Here is a 23,313-nt window from a genome sequence, read left to right on the forward strand (position 1 = left end):
GCATCTGACCTATGCCTTTCTGTTACCGCTTTATGTGTGGCCAGACAGGAGCTGCCTCCTTGCCCCTGAGTATTTTGTCCCCTTCCCACCCCAGAGAGAAGTTGTAATGTCTCAGGGTTCTAAATTTTGTGGGTTTGGGGTAGGGATTAAACATAGGTAAAGCTCTTGTCTGTTTCAGTGTGGCTAACCTTGACTTGATGCTTGCCTGGAGCATGTTAGCCTCTTAACTCTTTCCTAGACCAGTAATGTAGTTAAATATGTGTTTCTGTGGGAAAATAGGATGTAGAAGTTCTTATTCTGCCTTCTTACTGACAACAGTGTAACAGATGTCAGAGATGGAGTCCTTGGAAGCTGGGATGAGAAATCACATCAAGGCCTAATTACATGGTCAGTTGTTAGTTGTCCTCAATTACTCACTGACCGTGGGACAAGGGATGTCAGTTGTTTGCAGGGTGTCCTCTGGAGACTTCATGTTATGGTTTGAATATCAAGTGTCCTACAAAAGAAGGCTTAGCCTCTGATGTATGCAGGCTGTGCAGGTGGAGTGCGGAGTGTGCTTTCGAGGATTAAATGATGAGAGCACTAATGTCATGAATAGACTAATCTATTGATGATGTCATAGCTTTGTGGGTCTAGGGAGTGAATTCTCGTCGTAAGAAGTGGTTTGTGAGTCCTTGGTTCCTTGCTTCTCTCTGCTTCTTGGCCACCTTAGATGAACAGCTTTCCTTCACCACACTTGCCCACCATCATGTTGCTGTCGTGCCCCAGACCAAAGCAATGGATGCAGATGACTTAGTATCTCTGAAAGGGTGAGTCAACTGTGCATATTTTTCTTTCAAATTGTTAACCTCAGGTATTTCGTCACAGTGATAAACAACTGATTTCGAATCTCAGTTTTGTTTCGGGTTTTCCAGTATGGAGATCTCTCTCTATAACATAGAGCCAACTTCCCTAGAATAAGTGATGAAGGACACACACACACACACACACATGCACACACACACGGGGGGGGGAGGGAGGGGAAGGAGGGAAGGGGGAGGAGAAATAAGATGGAAAGCTGCAGTTTTTCCGTAATGATTTTGGAAGATACATGCTATCGTGTCTTTTGGCTTTAGTTTTGCAGTTCTTGAGAGCTAACTCAGGTCTTTATGTATGCTAGATAAATAATTTGCCACGGAGCTAATTCTTCAATGCAATTCTCATCATTTCTGCTTTCTTATGTTCATTTGAGTGAGTTACTAAGTCCTGCCTACATTTCCGATAGAGGGAAATTAAGCCTCGTGTCTTCAAATGGAGGGGGATAGAGACTCTATGCCCATCACTACTCTGTACAGTTGCTCGCTCTGGCATATTTCTTAGCAGAGTTTTTTGATAATTTCATATTGGAAATTTCGGACTTGCCACGGTGGAAATATTTACATCATGTAGCACTGCAAAACCTCTGAAATCAAGTTGTTTCCCACCAGGTAACTACGAATCCTTCCCCAGCACACAGCTGGACAGCTGTCAAACTCTATGCTAACAGACTTTCTGCGGGGTAGATAAATGGTGAACAGGCTATTGTAGGAAGAGAGTAAAAGTTACACACATAGAGAGAAATAGTTTCCGACCTTGGTGAGAATAGAAGGGACTCTGAAAGTAGGGGTTGTGAGAGTTTAAGTATGCAAGAACAGACGTCTAGAAGTGACACCACGAAACAACAATGTCTCTTTCGACTTCTTTTTCCTGTTTGTAAAGACATTTTAAAATAGCAGGTTGAATTTAACTATGGTTATTCAAACACATTAAAGACTTGCATGCAAGATATTTTAAAATTCCACAGTCACGGATGAGTAAGTGTATTCGTGAAGCCACAAAGGACTAATGCCTGCTTCAATAGAACTGGTGCAGCCGACCCACATGTAAAATAACCCAGAAGTGCAAAGACAGACCACATTCTAATTCCTTCCAGTCAGTGCCCTAGTCTGTGGTGTGTGCCATCTCTCAGGTTTGTGAGATCATTTCAAACAGAAACCTTCCAGAACCATAGGATTTTGGACTTGAAAGGGACCTTAGCAAGTGTTAGCACATGCTTCACTGTTTCTTAGTGCACGGGTTTGAATGAGCAATGCCTCCATAGTCTCAAGCCTTTGGACACTTGGTCTCCAGCAGGTGGCTCTGTTTGGGAAGGTTACAGAACCTTTGGGAGGTAGAACCGTGACAGGGGAAGTGCATCACTGTAAGGCAGGCTTTGAACACTCACCGTTTTGCCTCTTCTCCGGTTTTCTTTCTGCTTCTTTTAGGCGGATGGAAATGTGATCTCTCAGCTCCCTGCTCTGGCCATCTCAGCCACCTGCATCAGACCTCCTCTGCTGTGACAGACTTTCACTGTGGAACTGTAAGGCAGAATGAACTTTTCTGTAAGCCTCTTCTGGGTATGGTATTTTGTCACAGTAACAAGAAAATTAACTAATACAACACATCTGGCAGTTGAATATTAAAATTAGAAATCTCTGCCACTCCTCTTGTTTGCTTTTGACAGGGTCTCATGTAACCCAGGTTTCAAACTCCGTGTAGTGTAGACTAAGCGATAGCTCCTGGCTCTCCTGCCTTCACCCTCAAGTGCTGGAGTTACGAGCATATGCTACCATACTTGGTCGATTTTCTGGTTAAAATGAAGGATGTTTTAAAAATTCATTTAAAAAAAGATTTAAAAATTTATATGTGTGTATGTCCAAGTACCCAAGGTGGCCGGGAGGGACTGTCACATTCCCTGGAACTGCAGGCATAAGTGATTATATACCACTGATGTGGGTGCTGGGAATCAAACCCACGTCCTCTGGAGGAGCAGGAGACACCCTTCCCCTCCGAGTCGTCTCTCCGACAGCCCCTAAACCAGGTATGCCTGAGACTTACCCCAGACTCTGTGAATCATGAAAGCTTGAAAACACGTGTGTTTAAAACATGTTTCATTATTTGAGACTTTCAAATAATGATTTAAAATTATTACTATTATTATTATGACTGTTGTTGTTATTGTATACCTGTCCTGCCTTTGTACATTGTACACCATGTGCCTGTCTGGTACCTGCAGAGATCAGAAGAGATTGTTGGATCCCCTTCAACTATTCTTACAGACAGTTGTGAGCAATCTTGTGGATGCTGGGAATTGAACCTGGGTCTTCTGGAAGAGCAACACATGCTCTTAACTGGTGGACCATTGGTCTAGCCCTAAGACATACATTTTCTAAGTTGCTATATGGTTCTCTTATACTGAAATACTAGAGAATGGATAACCTAACCAACTTTCTTTTTCCTTCTACAGGTTAGGGCCACAAACATCTACGATGTCAGAGAACTCTTCAAGTAATAGTACACAGCTAGTATAATCCCACTTCTTTTCTTTTAAAGTAAAAAAAAAAAACAAAACAAAATAAAAAGTACCTCGTGACCCTTAAAGGTAACATTTTAAAAGAATAGTCAGCCATGGGACAAGTTAGGACTTCAGTGAGAGGAGTAGTTACTGTACTGCTACACACACACAGTAGTTGTGTGTGTGTAGTTACTAGTCAATATGCCCCAACCCAGCCACAAATTAGTGAGGTTGCTTTCAATTGCTAACTTAAAATCCTAACTGTATATTTTGAAGTCATTGGTTTTAGCCACTCTGTTTTCTTCTCTCTGGTTTTCCAAGGTTACTCTTTTGGAAATGCTTTTAGAAACCTAATTATAGCTCTGGTTTCAGACTTCTGAACTAAGAAATCAAATACAGGCTGGTTAGAGCGGAAAGCATTGGGGCTTTTTGTTGCTATTTTTCATAAAGTTCTGTCTACCTCAAGGAGGATGTCAGATGAAGGCTATCCTCGCCCCCAAAAAGCCCCACCCCCTACTCACATCTGTGGTAGCTTATTAAAGCAGCACCTAACTATAATACAAGCCAGCACTTGGAAGGTTCCAGATAAGAAATCGGGAGTTCAAAGCTAGTCTCAGATATATAGTGAGTTTGAGGTTAGCCTGGGCTACATGAGACCCTATCTTAAAAAAAGCATCTATGCTGCTGTGCGAGATGTAGACCCATCGATTCGAAACTAACCTCCCTGCTAGTGCCTTGGCAACCTGTCTGTTCATACACTTTGATTTACCTGCTTGAGGGAGAGTCTCACTATTTAGCTCAGGTTAGCCTCAATCCCGGTGTCCTCCCGCTTCAGGTTCTTGAGTTCTGGGACTACAGGCGAGCGCTATCATGGCTGTGTGCTCCTTTAAACTTGTATTTAGATATGTTTATGTCCCCATTTATTACTGCATATGTGAGGGTGTCTATGGAGGCCAGACATCAGATCCCTGGAGCTGGAGACGCAGACGCTGTGATCCCCTGGTTGTGGGGGCTGGGAATTGAACTCAGGTGCTCTGTAAGAGTATTGTGTGCTCTTTACTGTGACGCCGTTTCTCCAACCCCTGAAACAGTAATATTAATTTTATTTTTAAAATTCTCAACGTGAGCCGAATGCCTACAGTTGCTGCCCTTTTTGGTTTACGTTTGTTCCCTGAACGTGTGACAGATAATTTTTAGATGCCTCCTTCACCCAGTGCCAGCAATATTTCGTGCCTTAACTATAGCAGTCTGGTTCTCAAGGGGTGGGAGTGGCCTGGGTGGGTGGGGTGTGGGCAGCCATGACTGCCACAGGTCGGCTTCTGAGGGCAGTGGGCCTTCTGAGAACCACAGAGGCCACCCAACCTGTTGTCCTGCTAACATCACTTTCTTTCTTTTTTTCCCCCCCCCCCGGAGCTGGGGACCGAACCCAGGGTCTTGCGCATGCTAGGCAAGCGCTCTACCACTGAGCTAAATCCCCAACCCCTGACATCACTTTCTAAGCAACTGGGTTCCCTTTGCCCTCTAGCTGCATCTGAGACCAAGGAGTCAGAAAGAGAAGGTGCTTCCACGGTTTCAAACTTCAGTATAAAAGAAAAAAAAACCTAATGAAATTATTTATAGACCTGGATTCCTTTCTAGGTGACAGGTTTTATTCAGGACAGGGTATTATTAGATAGTGGAGAAAGAGGCATCTGGGGAAAAATGTCCCACATGAAACCTTCCCCTGCTGGTGTGCTGATCTTTTTTTTTTTTTTTTTTTTTTTGGTGGCCACGCTCAATGGATTATTTGTTCAGATCCATACTGGTGTTACATCCAATGGCAACTGTTGTAGAGTAACATCTGCTGCAGATGTTGCTCCAAAAGTACAGACCCTGCCCAAGGGTGGTCATTTAAGCCCACGATTTTATACCCTTGCAGTCACTTTGTGAAAGGGAAGACAATATCATTTATCTGCATCGGTTTTTCCTCCATCACAGGATTGAATCATACTGCCAAACGAAATCCTTTGTCTAACGCATGAACAGAGTCTCGTTGGTGTTTCTCAGAGTGTCACAGAAGATGAGTGGTATTGGTCTTGCTTGCTTACCTCATTTCTCTCTCTTTCCCCCTAGAAGGATTCCGGAGTATGTCTGAATACAGTTAAAAGCGCTCTCTGTAAATGGGTAGAAAGCAGAATCAAATCAAAATACAGTGTTCTGGTTTCTAGCCAGACCTTGCTGTAAGATGAAGCCACAACCCTTAAGTTTCCACTATTGCAGCAGTAATGTCCGAGAAAGAAGGCAAGCTGTGGGTTGCTTCTCACCCCCACCCCACATTCTGATGCCTCTAGGTGGAAATCAAAAGGCTCTGCTAGTAACCCAAGAATGTGTTTTCTACAAGGGTGATCCTGGTCGTGGTTCCCTCTCATTCACAATAACCCTCCTAAGCCAAGGTCTTAGCTGTCATTCCACCTGCGTGGTCCCTGGCGCCATTTGGCTTTTGACGTGGGTCTGAGCCAAGGAATAAAGCCAGCATCCCTGGCGGTTGTTCCGCCTGTGCCGGGCCTCCTGCCTCCTGCTCCCCGGGGCGGGTAGTGCAGCGCGCAGAGCCGTCGCGTCGCCACTGTCCTCTGGGTGGCCCCAGCGCGCACCGTTCATTGAGCCGTGGAAGGTGAGACGAGAGGAGGCTGGTGCTGAGCTCGCCAACTCCACCCGGGCCCGGGCAGACAAAAGAGACCGGCGGTACAGCTCGCGGGGACGCGATGGCCGGGCGCGGAGGACGGGTGCTGCTGGCGCTGTGTGCCGCGCTGGTGGCCGGCGGGTGGCTGTTAGCGGCTGAAGCCCAGGAGCCCGGGGCGCCAGCGGCTGGCATGCGGCGGCGCCGGCGGCTGCAGCAGGAGGACGGCATCTCCTTCGAGTACCACCGCTATCCCGAGCTGCGCGAGGCGCTGGTGTCGGTATGGCTGCAGTGCACCGCCATCAGCAGGATCTACACGGTGGGGCGCAGCTTCGAGGGCCGGGAGCTCCTGGTCATCGAGCTGTCTGACAACCCCGGGGTCCATGAGCCCGGTAAGTGCGCTGCGGGGACGGGAAGGAGGAGAGGTGGGCCCCGAGTTGCTGCCGGGTGGAGGATGCCTGGATGGGAAGTGGGAAGGAAACGAACGTCAGCCTCTCCATCGTTCGCATCTTCGACCCGTTTTTTTGTGAACATAGGCGGGGAGTGGGGGGGCTGGAGGCATGGGGACAGGAATACAGACAAATCCCAGAGCTGAGTTCCCGGGTGCTCACCCTCACAGATGGGTCAAACTCTAAACAGAATAGAATTATGAGTTCTCAGAAGGCAAACACCTTCCCGGTAGACACCAGTGAAAAATAAGGTGCAGAAGGCGGGGTCTCAGAGGGGCAGGGAGAGTCTTCTATCATTTGAGAATTTCCAAAGGACCAGCTTATTGGGCGCTGCAGGCTCTGCGTACCCACCTCTGCGTTTGTGTGAGCGTTAGGTGCACTCTCGACTGGGGATGCTGGCGAATTTCAAAAAGGATATTGATGATCTAGATGTTGTGTGGGGTGCATACATGTAGATCTTCCTACCAGGGTAGAAAAGGTTTCTAACAGGCTTACAGACCATGCCTCGCCTTACTAAGGGAAAATAACAGCCCCCCCCCCGACTCCCCACCCCCCGCTTTGACCACTCTAAGATGAGTAGTGCATGATCACGTTTTATCTCCAGCAACCATCGGGTTAGGCATTTTTCTGTCAGAGTACGTTAAAGCACGTTTTAATTTGTGTTAAAGGCTTGGTATTAAAAGGATATTTTAAGCAATGTTTTGGGACCCTTTGGGTTATGTTTATGCTGTTTAGAAAGCATTTAGGCCTGGCCTTTCTGTTGGTAATAAAGGCCTTGCTAAAGCACCCAAATCAGTATGGAATGCTTTTATTTCTTTAACGACGAAGAAAACATAAAACCCAGGCTAAAAATTCTCAATGCAGGACATGAAAAGTCTCCCTTTATCTCTCCCTCCCCTCATCCCCCCTTTTTCTTCCTTCCTGGGTTTCTTGTCCATTAGATTGGCCTTGAATTTGAAATGTTGTCCTGGCTGGCTTCGAACTCCTGATCATTCAGCTTCTGAATCCTAAAGCTGGGATTGTGGATGTTTCCCACCATTCCCTAATTTTTCCTATCTCCTTTTTATTTTTATTTATTTATTTATTATTATTTTTTATATTTGCTGTGGTGGGATGCAATCCATGAAGACTGAGTAGCCCCTGTCACTGAGCCATGTGGTCATTCGTCTGCCTGCACAGTTTTCCCAGCATAAGAACCAACAGGGGAAGGGACGACATAGGTGCTGATAGAGAGACTTTGATCTTAAACCATGGAGTGTATGGATTGAGAAGTCCTCCGAAAACCTTTCTTGCCTATGACTAAGGTAAATGAGAGGGTGCGAATGAATTTGCTAAGGGCTCAGTACTAGGGTGGAAACGTTAGAACCAGGTTCGAGAAAACATTCACGAAGAGTTCCAGCCTCCTCATGTGAAGCAGAACCCTGATGGCTAGTGTTTGTGCAGCTATGGGGAATAAGGAAGGGAGGTCTACAGGGAGACTCATTTTTAGCCAGTCACACAACAAGCCGGCCACTCCTGACAGTTAAGCTTCTGTGACTCTGCCTCTCAATCTCAGCCCTTTGTTCTGCTTGTTATTAGAGGCTTCTGGTGGGCTTTTTGAATTATTTAAAGAGATGATTATGAAAGCCATGGTTTAACATTATGTCCTCTTGTTTCAAATGTATAGATAAATTGACAGTATTTCAAGAATATGATATGTTCTGAAAATGAAAACAAAATTTTGGTGGAGTAGCTGGAGCACAGACCTGCAAATCTGGCTGAAAAGTGATCACTTTTTAAAAAGTCTTTCAAATTCCTTTTAGGATAAACAGATTAAAAAGCCTATCTGTACCTCTTCTGTGGTAGAAATGGGTGCATTCAATGTTATTGTCTTTGTCATTTTAAAATCCTATACCTTCAGGATGAGCAAGGTTCTAGATGTCTACACAGGTTGTTCCTGCCCCCGGGGAGATGGTGAATGGCAAATCTGACACAAAGGTTACGGGACAATCGGTGTCTGTGCCAACACTTGGAAAAGCATCCTAGGAACTCTCAGGTCCAGGGGTCGGAGAGTGCCTCACAAAGGGCAGGAAAGGCACAAATTCTGAGAATCACCATCTCTAATGTCCCTCAGACCCCTTTGAAGGAGACTACTTACCTTAACCAATTTCATTGCTGAAATATCTTTGGGATTTGTTTGTGAAACCTTTATTATTTATTTATCTGTATGTGTACGTGCTTGAGTGTATGCACTTCATGGTGCATGGAAGTCAGAGGTCAACTTCCAGAAGTTGACTCTCTCCTCCACCCTATCGGTCCTTGAAATAAAAGCCAGGCTGTCAGGTCGACAAGTACCTTCACTCACGGTCTCTGGATTCTGCTTCGAATTCAATGACTTGATTGAAAATTTCCACGGAAATTTTTTATATCCATTTTGTTTTCCGGCACGAAAGAAGAGTCAGGTTTGTTTTCTTACCCTAGGTAACTTTTTATGAACGTCCACCCAAATGCCTTGGATTGGGCAGTGGTTGAGTTGGGGAGCACCCACTTAGGGCCTTGTGCTGAACTTCAGGACAAAAAGAATTATGGTTATTTCTAAGGATTTAGTCAATGGATGTAAGAGAACCTTAACATATCCCCCAACAAGAATGGCGACAACTGAGCGGGCAGTAATGGGGGGAGGATGGGGAGGGGAACACCCATTAGAAGGGGAGGGGGAGGGGTTAGGGGGATGTTGGCCTGGAAACTGGGAAAGGGAATAACAATCGAAATGTAAATAAGAGGGGTTGGGGATTTAGCTCAGTGGTAGAGCACTTGCCTAGCAAACGCAAGGCCCTGGGTTCGATCCCCAGCTCCGGAAAAAAAAAAAAAAAAGAAATGTAAATAAGAAATACTCAAGTTAATAAAGATTAAAAAAAATGGCGACAACTGAAAGCTTCATTTGGTTAAATTGGCACATTCTGGACAGATACTTCTTCAAAAACAGACAGCTTTCTTTCTGGCCAGAAGGAAGCAGCCTTTGTATTTGTTTGGTACAGTCTGTGGGCTGAACTTGAACCCTCCCAAATAATTTCTTGTGTTTCCACTGTTGGAATTCATTGAAAGGGAAAGGAGGTTGGGAGACGTCTCTGGGGAGATGGTTCCATCAGTAAAGTGCTTGTCACCCAAGCGTGAAGATCTGGAGAGGATCCCTCAGAACTCACGGATGATGCTGAGCAGAACACATGTGTAAACTCAGTGCTAGCAATGCACCGAGGGGACACTTGGGGCCGGCTGGCCAGCCAATCCACCTGATCTGACAAGCCCCAGGATCAGCAAGACACCCTGTTACAGAGTGAGTTCGAGAATGATTGAGGAAGGTACCCAATGTTGGCTTTGTACCCTCTCATTTACATGTTAGCAAGTAAGGAAGCACACACACACACACACACACACACACACACACTCACTCACACACACACACACTCCACATACACACACTCACTCACACAAACTCACGCATACACACACACACACAGCACACACACACTCACTCGCACACACACACACACACCCCACATACACACACTCACTCACACAAACTCACGCACACACACACACTCACTCGCACACATACTCACACACTTACATACACACCACACATATACACACTCACTGACACATGCACACATACACACACACAGGAAATTCCATTTTGAATTTATCAGTAAGGGTTATCTATATATATTCTGTGATGATTCAACAGGAAACAGCTTGATTTTTGATTTGCTAAAATATGTATGAAAGAAACCTTTATTAATTTGTATCTGAGGAGTAGAATCCAAATAATCAGACCATTCTTTCCAGGGTTAAGAATCCATATGTTTGGAACAATAACTGTTTACATGTTGCTTTTGGGAATTCACCCTGACTCACAGCTGACACAACTTAAATACAGTCTTGAGAGCAAGGATTTTTCTCTCTCACAGGCTGGAGTGATTGTTTTGGACCCATTTCCCTTCAATCTGTAAAAATTTAATGTGCAGGAGTGCCAATATATATTTGCCAAATATTTTGATAAAACATTTTATGCCAACAAAATATCCACACAGCTTGACAAAACAAACAAAAACAAAAAATCAAAAAAGCCAGAACAAAACAAAAACAAAAAAACAAAAAAACAGCAAACCAAACCAAAGAAATAAAAACAAAAAACAACCCCAAACAAAACAGTCAATCAAACAAAAACAAAACAACCCCCCAAACAAACAAAGAAACAAAAACAAGTAGAGATTTTGATGAAGTGTGTGGGCCTTTTGTTTTTTGTTGTTTGTTTCTTTGTTTGTTTTTTGGTCCAATAAATTTGGTATGCATTAGTGTGAACCAAATGCAATCAAGCAGGAGTTAACAGTTAAAGAAGGTGGATGACAGATTCTGGAGAAGAAGCTGAACCAAACCACTCAAGGTCAAGAGTTATTTTTAGCCTGGATGAGTCAACATAGCTTCTGCCAGAAGTTACAGTCCTAGTTACCTGTGATTGGCTGGTGGAAGAGCACAGAAGCTGATCTGGCCTATACCCTTAAATGCTCAGATTGCCCTGCCCAAGGTAGAACCCAAGGCTGGTGTGTGCCGGGCCAGCACATCCCCTACCCAACGAGACAACTTTGCACAGAAACCGACTTGAGAGATAGCAAGGAACCTCTGCCATGTACCACATTGGTTTACCTAAGGGATAAAGGGCCCCGCCCTTCACACTGGCATCCTTTAGGAAGATATTAAGAAATACAAAGGAGCCTTAGAAAGGGAAACATGTCACCCCAGAATTTCCCAAGTGCACTCAGTGCAATATTGATGAATGGTTTGACAGGCATTCGATACATAAGAAAAGCAGGCTTGTATAGTTTGTAACCAGTCAGCATCGTTGAAGAATCTCTAGATCAGCTGGGTACAAGAACACCCTCGCCTTTGGCAGCACCAGGGAACTCATCTAGGGCCTCACACATGTTACAAGCTGTCCTCCACTGAGGTGCCTATGCCCAGCCCTGTTGACTGCATGCAACACAGTATATAGGTAGGCGTTCATTATTTTACCAGTAAGGATTTATCTTCTAAGTCTTCAATAGAGCGCCTCATTAGGAACGCTCACCAGGAGGGGGTGCACACCTTTACCTTTTGTGTAATGGTTGTTCATAAGTGACTAGCATAGTGATTTATGCAGTCACTATTACATATGCTCACTGAAACATGAGCATGATTCCGACACCACGAAACGGGATAATTTTGATGACGAAAGTTCATGAGACTAAGCCACTGCAATTCGTCTTTCCTTATTAGGCTGCTTCATGGTTTCACACTTTAATTTTTAAAATTAGTATTATGTATGTGTCTAATTGTGTTATCGAATTATTGTGAGAGCAGTGCCCAAGGAGGCCAAAGGTGGAGACATATTTCATGGGTCAGGAGTTAAGCATGGTTATGAACCATCACGGGTGCTGGGAAATGAACTCAGGTGCTCAGCAAGAGCAACAAGTGCTCAGAGCTGCTCAACCATCTTTCTGTTCCCCGTGCTGCTTCTGCTTCTGCTTCTGCTTCTGCTTCTGCTTCTGCTTCAGCTTCCGCTTCTGCTTCCGCTTCCCCTCCCCCTCCCCCTCCCCCTCCCCCTCCTCCCTTCCTCCTCCTCCTCCTCCTCCTCCTCTTCCTCTTCTTCCTCCTCCTCCTCCTCCTCCTCCTCCTCCTCTCTCCTCCTCCTCCTCCTCCTCCTCCTCCTCCTCCTCCTCCTCCTCCTCCTCCTCCTCCTCCTCCTCCTCCTCCTCCTCCTCCTCCTCCTCCTCCTCTTCTTCTTCTTCTTCTTCTTCTTCTTCTTCTTCTTCTTCTTCTTCTTCTTCTTCTTCTTCATCAATTTATACCCCACAGCAATGCCTTGAGACCAGAGGGGTGTGGTCTATACAAAATAATTTCCTGAGATTGCTTGTGTCTAGTTGTTTAGAAGATTGGCTAAGCTGTAAGAATTTCCCTTTGGGGCTGCTGGAGAGATGGCTCAGTGGTTAAGAGAACTGACTGCTTTTCTAGAGGTCCCGAATTCAATTCCCAGCAACCACAGGGTGGTTCAGAACCATCAGTAATGGGATCTGATGCCCTCTTCTGGTGTCTGAAGACAGTGACAGTGTATTCACATACATAAAATTAACAAAATCTTAAAGAGACACCTGTCTCTAATGGAAATTTGTCTGGATGTGCTTTCAAAACACTTTTCCCTTTACCTAGCAGCTATGAGAATTGTGCTGGGCACACTGACTGAGACTTCTCAGGATGGCTGCCCACCTTTTACTGTTGGTGTTACACAGGCCAGCTGACTTCTGAAGCCCTTAAAGTTTTCTTCTTCATAGGCATTTGCCTTTTACTGATTTTAGTGTGTGGGGTCTTGTTTTTGTTTGTTTCAGTTTGTCAGACCACTTTATTTAGTGGGGACAAAACGCTCATTCTTTGAGACTAACCTCATGCTTCTCCCAGTGAAGAAATACATCTGGGGCAAATCCGCTGTTTTCATTGGTGATCTAACTTGTTTTCCTAAGCATTTATGATGAAGTTGGTAAAGGTCCTGACCTGTCTGTCTGTCTTAGCCACAGGGGCAGCTATTTAGAACTGGTCTTTTCACGCCTTCCCAGCTTTAGCTGCATTTGGAGCTCTTTCTTCGTGTTTCCGTGATTCTTTGGAAAATACAGGGTAAAGATTGCAGTGATAATCTTGAGGTTCAGGGTCTCGAGTTCAAAGCCTGGCTTCTGTTTCCAGTTGAGCGCTCTTCGGAAAGCCAATTGATTACGATCTCACCATGTCCACACACCACCCGTGAAATGATAATCGCCTGGTAAGTGAGATCGCTGGTAAAGAGAAGCTCTCAGTTCAGTATTGCCTCCGCCGTGGCGTTTCCTTCGCTGTCCTGTGCATTCTTCTAGTAACTCCATGCTTAGAGGTTTTACTCTATCCATTCCTCTTCCTTAAATGACTAGTACAGCTAGACGTTTTGTTGTACTTTGGGTATGAAACGTCCCCTGTAGGCTCATGTGTTCAAACGCCAGCACACCGGCTGTACTGCTAGGGAGGCCGGAAACCTATAGGAGGCGGAGCCTTAGGAGGAAGGTCATTGGGTGGCAGGGAGGAGGGTAAGCCTTGACGGTTGGTTTACACTCCAGCCCTGCTTCTTGTTCACTCTCTGGTCCTTGACTGCTGATGGCCCGGACCAGTTGACCTCTAGCTTCTTCCGTTTCTCCTTCCCCACCGTGACAGAATAGAACTCCAAGTGGGAGCTGAAGGAAACCCTTCTTGCCTTAACTGGCTTTGATGGCCAAAGCAGCAAAGTACTGCGACGCTGCTTCCGGCGTGGCGGTCACTCAACGGATGTCTGTTGAACAAACACCTAATTTCTCAAACAGGCAAAAGGCCAAACAAAGTCGTGACGAAGGTCAATGCATGCGAGCACGCCAGATGTGTGCTAGCCAAGAGTCATGAGAATGTGTATATTTTATTTTATTACATACGATGTTTCAATGGAGAAATCTCCCAGGTACAAGGACGTCCTTGCTGTGTTGTTGAACTGGAAACCCTTGGCCTCTTTTATTTTATAAAGCGAAGTTGCCTTTTTAGAAGAAATGGCAAATAAACATAGTCAACAAGAATTTCTGTAGGGAATTTTGAGCTTTAAAAAAAATCTTCATGAGGGCTGCAGAGATGGCTCAGTGGTTAAGAGCACTGACTGCTCTTCCAGAGGTCCTGAGTTCAATTCCCAGCAACCACATGGCGGCTCACAACCATCTGTAACTCCAAGATTTGACACCCTCATATTCAGACATACATGCAGGCAAAACACCAATGCACAGGAAATAAAAATAAATAAATAATTAAAAAAAATCTTCGTGAATGGTTGGTGAGATGGCTTAGTGGTAAAGAGACAGCCAACTTGAAGATCTGAATTCCATCTCCAAGCGCCCCATGGAGAGAACTGACACCCCAGGTTTTCCTCTGCCCTCAGCATTCAAGTGATAATGTGCACGCCAATGCACACACACAGTCACAAAAATAAACGTAAGACAAAAGCACCAGGGGTTCGAGTTACATAGCAAGAGATGTATGTCTGCTTTAAAAATAGTGAAGCCAGCCATGTCCGGGGCTTAGTTTTGTGTTTCTCCATGAAGTGATAATCAAAGCATGTGCTTGAGAGTGTCACGGGGAAGACTGCTTGAGCACTAGTTGGTAAATCAGATGAGCCCACACATGAGAGGTGTGGAAATGTGCTCCTCCCATCCCTGGACTGCGGAACTGCATGAATTTGTCCTTCTGTGAATGCTTCTTTCTCTTAAAATCCACATATGGTTCTTTCTATTAAAACCTGGCCAATGTCAAGAACCTGCTTATGTTGCCAGAGCTTTTAATTGTTTTCAGATGATTTACCTACATTTAAGTTGCCCCAAATGCGTTATCCTGAAAGAAGACAGTGGTGTGTGTAGAATATTACAGGCATGGAGTTGCTTAGGACAGTGCACTCAGGAATAACTTTCTGAGGCTGTTACATATTTTGCTTTTTATAGAAGCCTGTTTACTGTAAGACCACAGTCAGCATGCTGGCTCTACAGCAGCCATTTAAAAATCTTCACGGAAGGATATTTCATCTCAAGTAATGACTTCTTTTTTTTTTCCCTTTGGGATGGCAATCATGTATTTTTAAAATGAGCCTAAATAAAACTTTGAAGTTAAATTTAGGTCACTAGAAAATGCCTGGCCGCGGTTTTGCATGGCAGGGGAATTGGGACAAACCCATAATTTATCTGATTTGCTTGCTTGTGGCAGGCAGCTCCTCATGCTCTGGTCCAGAAGGGATACTGTCCTAGCGAACCTCCCAGCTCCTCTTCCTACATCTCAGCCACTACGCTGAGGAAATCCAGAACCTTTCACCTTTACCCTATAGGGTTGCTTACTGCAATTCCACTGCCCACCCCCACTTCTTGGCTTTACAATCAAGCTCAAATCATAGAGTTGATCATATTTAGGGCAGTAAAAATTTTGATAATATGAGTATATTTGGTTGTCTCCTCTCTGACCAATATTTATATTTATTTTTAACTAAAGTGTTTTTATTTTGTGTGTTTGGGTAAAGTTTTGCCTGTATAAGCATTTGTGTGTGCCTGTTCCCTGTGGATGTCAGAAGAGGGCGCTATATCCCCTGGAAGTGGGATTCTAGAGGGTTGTAACCTCCTTGTGGGTGCCGAGAACTTGGTTATCTGCAACAGTAACAAAGCTAACTTCCTAGCTCCTTTCCAAAAATTTAATAGCCTTTTTTTTTTTTTTGCCACTAATGAATTTTGAAACTTTAAAAAACTTTTTTTGTAATTATATTTATGTTCAGAAAACTTAATTGTACATTTAACCCAGTTTAGTGACAAGTTCTTTAGCCTTTGCCTTTTCCAGCTTGGCAATGCGAGCCACAGACTTAGGACCCAGGACGTTGCCTCCCCAGTGGCGGCGGATCTCGTCATATCTGTCGTTATAATTGGTCCTAACAGCTTCCACCAGCTTAGCCAGAGCACCCTTGTCTTCTGAGTTAACCTGTGTGAAGGCGACAGTGGTGCAGGTCTTCCTTGGACCAGGCGCCCCAGCCTGGCCTTTCCCTTGATGATGCAGTAGGGCACCCTTATCTTTCAACAAAGGGCAGGCAGGAAAACCACCAGCTCAGTGGGGTCTACATCATGGGCAATCAGCACCAGCTGAGCCTTCTTGTTCTCCACGGAGGTGGTGACTGTGTTGACCCCTGCTCCGAGGACTCAGAGGACAGGTGGTCTCTTAGTTGGGACGTCCCCTTTGCCAGCAGCTTTCCTCTCAGCTCGGGCCAGCAGCCTCTGCTTCTTCTCCTGTTTTGTCTCTGGCCTGTGCTTGTGGGCAAGCTTAAGCAGCTGAGTCGCTGTTTGCTTGTCCAGGGCCTGGGGGAACAGGTTGATGGCAGGAGGTACTTTAAGCCGCTTATAGAGGATGGCTCTTTGCCCTGCAGCCTGATGTAGTGGGGCGTTTTTCGGTTTTTCAAAGCGTGTGAGATCTCTTTTGATCTGAATGTCCTGCCCAATGCTGAAGTTCTTAGGCCTCTTCTCAAACAAAGGATTTACCACCTTTTTGGCCTCCTGTTTCTTGACCACGGCGGGGGCTGGGGCCACCTTCTTCCCCTTGGCCTTCTTTCCTTTGGGCATCTTGCTCCACCGGAGGAGAGAGGAATTTTGAAACTTTTAACTATAATTCACCTCACACCAAAATGGAGTTCTCAAATATGAAAAGAAAATGCAAATGTGATAATTCAAATAATACTTCCACTTTAGAGGTTACTTAATAATAGCTCTTCAATTGGTGTTCAATATGATGTTTATTATATTTACAAGATACTTTTTTACATTTATGTATTTACTGTGCGTGTGTGTGTGCGCGCGCGCGCGCGCGTGCACGCTCGAGTGCGCGCATCACGTGGAGGTCAGAGGACAGCTTGTGCATTCTTTCCTTCCTTCTTATGGATCTCTGGGATCAAACACTGGTTTTCAGACTCCGTAGCAAGTATCTTAACGAGCTAACCAGTTGAGTCGTCTAGCATGTCTCTCCCTTTATTCCCCCACCCCCACACCCGCCTCACACACACACTGCAGGTATGTGTCTCATCACATAGCTAGTAGAACCTCTACCCTTCTGTGAATGCTCCAGGCTGGCCTCAAATGGGCAGTTACCATCCTGCCTCAGTCTCCCAAGTGCTGAGATCAGAGGCATGAGCTCCCACATCCGGCCCTTTGCTAATGCTGCCTCAGGTTTACCCTTTCACAGAAGATGAAATTCATTGTCACATTCAATTCCGGATAATATCTGCTGCATAGAGATCCAGAGGTTGTGGCCTTCGCCATTCTGTCTTGGGTGCTGCTAACGGAAAGATAACAGACATAGGAGAAGCTACTGGAAATGCTAAAGGTATTTACAAGCATAAAATGCTTCGTGCTCTAAGATGCAGAGTCCAGTTTCTGGCTTTAAAGTGGAGTGGTCCTGACAAAATGGTTTGATTTGTGACGTCAGCACAGATTTTTTTGTTTACATTTACCAGGAGAAATCGGGTTTGCTATTGTGGGAACTCAGTGCATGCTAACCCAGATGCTGGACTTTGCTAGCCTTGTGGGATTAGGCGCTATGCTTTTGGAAACAGTTATAAACTGGCTCAATCCACCAACCATCACACACGGCCACATGGAGAAATCAGCCAGTTAAACTGATTTTCTCGAGACTCAAATCCACTTGTGAAAAGTAACAGAACAACAGCAAAGCAATCCTGACGTGGCCACTGATATAATCAATGGTACTAATCAGAAACACACTCTGAACAGACATGGAAATTTTGTCTAAGTTTTGATGATTTAAGCAAGATAATTGCTTGAAATTTCCAATTGATATTCAATATCTATAGATGTCTCATACTTTGTACACTAATTTAAAAAGTAAAAAAAAAGTCTAAACTCTTCTTTCTTTCAGGAATGTTCTTTGGCTCTTGTCGTCTTAAAGTGTTGCTACATATTCTCCCCAGGTTTCTAAGCACATGACCCAAATTTGCCTTTCTTGGCGTCAGTCTAGAGAGGCCAGTGAATATTAATGTCGTCATGCTCTCTTCTCTTCCTTCCTTTTAGCTTTGTGTGTCAAACGGAGAAAGAAGAGCAGTCCTTCCTATCTTTAAATTAAAAAATAAAAGATGTGTTTATTTTATTATTTTATGTGAATGTGTGTTTTACCTGCGTGTATGTGAGCGCATGTCTGGTACCTTTGCAGGTTGGGGAGGTGGTGATGGTGGTGGTGGTTAGAAGAGGGCGTCGGATCCCTAGGGCTGGAGGTACAGATGGTTGTGAGCTGCTGTTGGGTGCTGGGAATAGAACTTGGATCCTCTGCAAGAGTGACAAGTGCTCTGAACTGTCGAGTGAGCTCTCTAGACCCTAGTTTGTGGCTTTCTTCTGAGTAATCTGAATCATGAACTTTCAGGTATGCATCACGATGTCCAACCACATATGAGTCTGTGGGCACGTTTGCCGTCAGTAATTCATCCATGGCTGTCTTTCTCTAGGGATGCCTGCAGGTTCAGTCCTGTATTAACAACATCTTTGTGTCTAAGACACACAGAGAATTAGCACACGCCATCACAGGATTCAGAGTGTGTAAGGTTGTCCTTTTGTTGAAATGTTTAAGAGGAAAGTCAGGGGCTGGGCATTCAGTGCAGTCAGTGCTGGGATGCTCAGCTATAGTGTCTGTGTCCAGTCCTAAGCGTAGAGAAAAAAGAAAAGAAAGGAAATACCCAATCACCTTCTGTTCTAAAGATGCTGTCGTGCGATCTCATTCCCTATAAGATGCACGTACCACTTTATAGCTAAATGCACACACACACATGCAGGCAAAACACGTAGAATAATGCCATAAACAAGTCTTTAAAAATTATTAATAGTTTCATTTTAAGAAAGACAAGTAACTCAAGGTGTTTATTTTTCCAAAGAGTTATTTTTTAAGAGGATTTATGGAGACCCATGTCTTAAAATAGGCATATTTTGGTTAAGTTGATTTTTTTTTCATTAGACAAGGATAGCCTGTGGCAGGTTACATAAAGGAGCCTTATTCCCTCTCGTCCACATCCTTGCTCTCCCCACTCCTTTATGATGGAAACCAGAGCTGTGAAATGAGACTTCAGGAATGTGTCTGTAAAACCCGACATGAGTCCACACGTTCTGAGGATTGCTTGTACTGGGGTCTTCTCTCTGGAGGGCTATTCTTTCCCTTAATTTCTTAGTCAAACATATTAAAGTGGCCAGAAGGCTGCATTGACTTATGACAATTTATAAATTAAGCTTTCTAAATTCTTTTGGAAAATAAACATGATTAAAATGTCACTAAAATAATAAATGAATGAGCCCAAAACCTAATGAAAATTCTGTTTCAGTCTAAGACGTATTTTTATGTCAGTTTTTATGTTCTCACATTGCCAAGTTACATATTGGTATGCCTCTTGTTTATTTTTTTAAACTTGTGTGTGTGTGTGTGTGTGTGTGTGTGCGTGCGCGCGCGCACTCACATGCCATGACACATATGGAGGCCACTTGCTGTAGTCAGTTCTCTCTACCCTGTGGGTTCTGGAAATTGAACTCAGGTCATCCAGCTTCTTGGCAAACGTTTTTACCTTCTGAGCCAGCTCTCTGGCTCCTTCCCATTTTTTTTGAAAATAGGTTTTCTAACTGATCTGTTATTTTATGGATCTAGGATTACACATTTTGGGGCTGTCCCAAAGTGTCTGTTGGGTCTGTAGTAGATTCTCAATGGAGTAGTGAATGACTTAGTTCTTCAAAATGAGCCATAAACACAGATGTACACGCTTTGCCAGCCATTAGTTGTGAGTGTGCAAGCAAATCGTTATATCAGCGCACAGCTCTGCTTTCCTTCCTGTATTCCTGTGGAGAACTGAGCCACCTCTGAACTTCATTGTCATATTCATGGTGTCTGGCTCACATCAGTTTGTCACTAGCGGGGTCCTGTGTTAATGCCCTAGGTCAACCCTACTTCTTACCCTGGCTTTCATACATAAATGCCTCACTCACTATACATGGGCCTCCAGATAGGACTGTTCTTTAGATGTGGTCTGGGCAGAGACGGTTCAGCAGATAAAGGTGCCAACTGCTAAGCCTAAGGCCCCGAAGTTGGTTCCTGGAACCCACACACCCATACCCACCCATATGCCAAGGCACTCCCATACCAACACATCTATTCATTCCTGCACACAGGACGAACAAGCAAACACAGGTTAAAACAACAACAAAAGAAAACCCAGCTCTTCTATGCTGGGCTGCAGCCTGGAAGCTTTCTTAGATCAGAACCAAAATCCAAAAAGGCCTCAAAGTCCTCTGGTGAACAATCCCGGAGACTGTGAAGGAAGGACAACTACCGACAGCCACATGTGAAGTTAAGCTTTCTGTAAACATCATCTTAATATTTGTTAAGAGTAAAGTAGGGCTCTGGAGAGATGGCTCAGAGTTCAACAGTACTGGCTGCTTTTGCAGAGGACCTTGGTCGATTCCCAGTGCCCACACAGTAGCTCACAGCTTCCTGTAACTCCCTCTTCTGACTTCCACTGAGGCCAAGCACGCACGCAGTAAACAGATCTAACAGACAAAGCGCCCACACTGTAAAAATAAATATAGAAAATAATAATTAAAATGTGGCCCTATCAGACAGACTGACAATGAGTAGAAAGTGTTTGCAACAAGGTGGGAAATACTTTAGCTTAAGAACCAAATATTTTGGAGCTGGAGAAATGGCTCAGTGGTTAAGAGCACCAACTGCTTTTCTAGAACCACTGAGTTCAGTTCCCAGCAACCACATGGTGGTTCGCAACCATCTGTAATGGGATCCAATGCCCTCTTTGAGTGTGTTTGAAGACAGCTACAGTGTACTCATATAAATATAAATAAATAAACAGTATTTTAAAAAGAACCAAATATTCTCACTTGGGAAGAATTGGAAACTCTGATTCATGTTCAAACTTAAGTCACAACAGGACATAAACCTATGAACATGGACTGAGTCACTAGGACTCTCCCCTGTAGATTTTGAGCTTGTGAAATAGAAATTATGAAGGCTTGTGCTTGTAAGGCTGAGAGAAAATTTGCCTTGCCTGGGGCTGCAGGTGTCACATTTGGTCAGTGACATGGTCTCTTCCTAAGCACTCCCAGCTTTCCATGTGAATGTAAATCTCTAACTGAATGCCTTGACATACTGTTTTCCTTTGGAGGAAGAACCTTTAACTTCAAGAAAATTTAGAAAAAACATATGTCTACTTATTAAGTATATTCAAACCTTATGATACCTAATAAAATCTGGTACACTGCAGTGTCTAAAAGTTAACATAATTCAGATAAAAATCCAAGTAGTTGATTGTGTGCATGCCTCTGTGTGTGTGTGTGTGTGTGTGTGTGTGTATGTGTGTGTGTGTGTGTGTGTGTGTGTGTGTGTGTGAGAGAGAGAGAGAGAGAGAGAGAGAGAGAGAGAGAGAGAGTGTGATAGGATCTCACATAGCCCAGAGTGACCTCCAGCTCTGCAGTTGAGGATGGCCTTGTCTCTACATCCCCAGTGTTGAAGTACAGGTTTGGACTGCCACATCTGGTCTTTGCTGTCCTAGAGATTGAACCAGGCCTTCGGGCGTGCTAGGCGTGCACTCTACCAACTCAGATGCATCTCCAGGCTGATTTTTTTCCTTTCTGAGACAAGCTCTATCTTTGTAGCTCAGGAGAGTCTAGAACTTGCTTCCTTTACCAGTATTCAGAGTGCTGGCCTTATAGGTATAGAACACTGTACCTACCAACTTTTGTGATTTTTGCTTTCTTGAGACAAGACAAGATATTACATAATGTTTCTATTATTTATCCCTGGCTGTCCTGGAACTTGCAATAGAAACCAGACTGGCCTCAAACTTACAGATATCCACCTGCCTCTGCACCACCACACCTGGCTTCTGATGTAGGAGTCACCACCATACCTGGCTTCAGTTCTGTGGTATTTTTAATTTGAAAAACTTAAACAGTATCTTGAGTGGTGAGGCTTGCTCTGGGCTCTCCTGTGGCAGTACCATCCATGAGCTGTGATGACTATTTAAGCAGATTGAGGCCTTTTCTATTATTTCCAGGCTTCAGAGTGCGCTTGCTGTTAACAGCTGCTTCAGGGACTGAGTGAGATGCTCAGTGGATAAAGGTGCCTGCCACTGAGACCGAGGGCCCGAAGTCAATTTTTTAGAACTTGTTTAGTAGAAGGAGAGAACTGGATGTGCCCTCAACACACACACACACACAGACACAGACACAGACACACAGACACACACAGACACACAGACACACACAGACACAGACACACACACACACACACACACACACACACAGACACACACACACACACACACCCCAAAACAAAACCATGAAAAAAGCCATTGGTTCGGGTTTCTGGAATGGAGGAGTTTGGCACCTGATGGTTTTTACCTTTTTAAACATTTTCCTCCTTTTTAACTACTGCATGTTGTATAAACTATACTTTAGAAACTCATCCAGCACGAAGTAGCGGAAGTCAGTATGAGTTTGAAGCTGCTTTCCCCGAGCATTTAGAATTCTTCTTTTATTGGTGGTTTTCCTTTAACATTGAGGTCGAGCTCACTTGGTTGCTGAGATCCCATGACCTCTGCACACAAGGGGAGGGGATGAATGGGAATGTGTTTCTTAAGTGAGCGCACACAAGGGTGAGGCTTGCTGGTATGTTCTCAAGAATTCATTGGCTAAAGTTCATATGTTTGTGGAGGCTATACAGACAGGAGCATAGGGAATGCATTCATACCTTGGCCAACATTTGCACAAGGCTAAAAAGGCTCTCTTTTGTAGACCAAGTAACACTTTCCATGATGTTCTCAGACACAGGTCATATGCTGTGGTGTTAAAGGCCCTGCTAACAACGTTTAGATATAAACATCCTAATAGAATAGATCACCAAGAGGGAAATAATGACTTTCATTCAGGAGGTGCTTGGAAATGCCAGATAGAAACACTTTGAAACCTGTTCCCATTGGGAAATCAATCCCGAGTCCTAGAGGCCACTATGTTATCTCTGTGTTGCTATATCCACCTTTGATTCAATGTAGCAGCAACAACCAATTGCCTGTGTGAGTCATAGTCAGCAAGTCAGACAGATGTTTCAAAAGACATGGACAGAACCGGTTGGCATGGTGGCTCATGCATATTATTCCAGCACTCAGGAGGCTGAGGACTGCTGTGTTTGAGGCCAGCTTGTGCTTCCAGCAAGACCTTGGAAGTAAAATGAACATTAGT

At 44.4% G+C, this 23,313-nt stretch overlaps 2 protein-coding genes and 1 long non-coding RNA gene across 2 annotated transcripts in view; 2 read left to right on the forward strand and 1 right to left on the reverse strand.

The window, feature by feature from the left end:
- Positions 1 to 5,849, reverse strand: part of LOC148000511 (uncharacterized) — a 30,411-nt gene extending 24,562 nt beyond the window's left edge. The window contains exons 1-3 of the long non-coding RNA XR_015639789.1: positions 5,440 to 5,849; positions 4,122 to 4,434; positions 2,243 to 2,375 (exon numbers count right to left, since the gene is read on the reverse strand). This is a non-coding gene — a long non-coding RNA (uncharacterized LOC148000511). The remainder of the gene's footprint in view (positions 1 to 2,242; positions 2,376 to 4,121; positions 4,435 to 5,439) is intronic.
- Erich1 (glutamate-rich 1) overlaps positions 1 to 23,313 on the forward strand; it is a gene marked incomplete at its 5' end in the record, with an annotated part of 52,793,804 nt that overhangs the window by 237,838 nt on the left and 52,532,653 nt on the right.
- Positions 6,006 to 23,313, forward strand: part of Cpe (carboxypeptidase E) — a 110,792-nt gene continuing 93,484 nt past the window's right edge. Inside the window, 1 exon segment of the mRNA NM_013128.2 lies at positions 6,006 to 6,400. Within this exon segment, the coding sequence (NP_037260.2) occupies positions 6,094 to 6,400 (307 nt within the window). The 5' untranslated portion in view covers positions 6,006 to 6,093.

This window comes from Rattus norvegicus, chromosome 16 (genome assembly GCF_021556685.1).
Source record: "Rattus norvegicus strain SHRSP/BbbUtx chromosome 16, alternate assembly SHRSP_T2T, whole genome shotgun sequence".
In the NCBI taxonomy this organism is placed as follows: domain Eukaryota; kingdom Metazoa; phylum Chordata; class Mammalia; order Rodentia; family Muridae; genus Rattus; species Rattus norvegicus.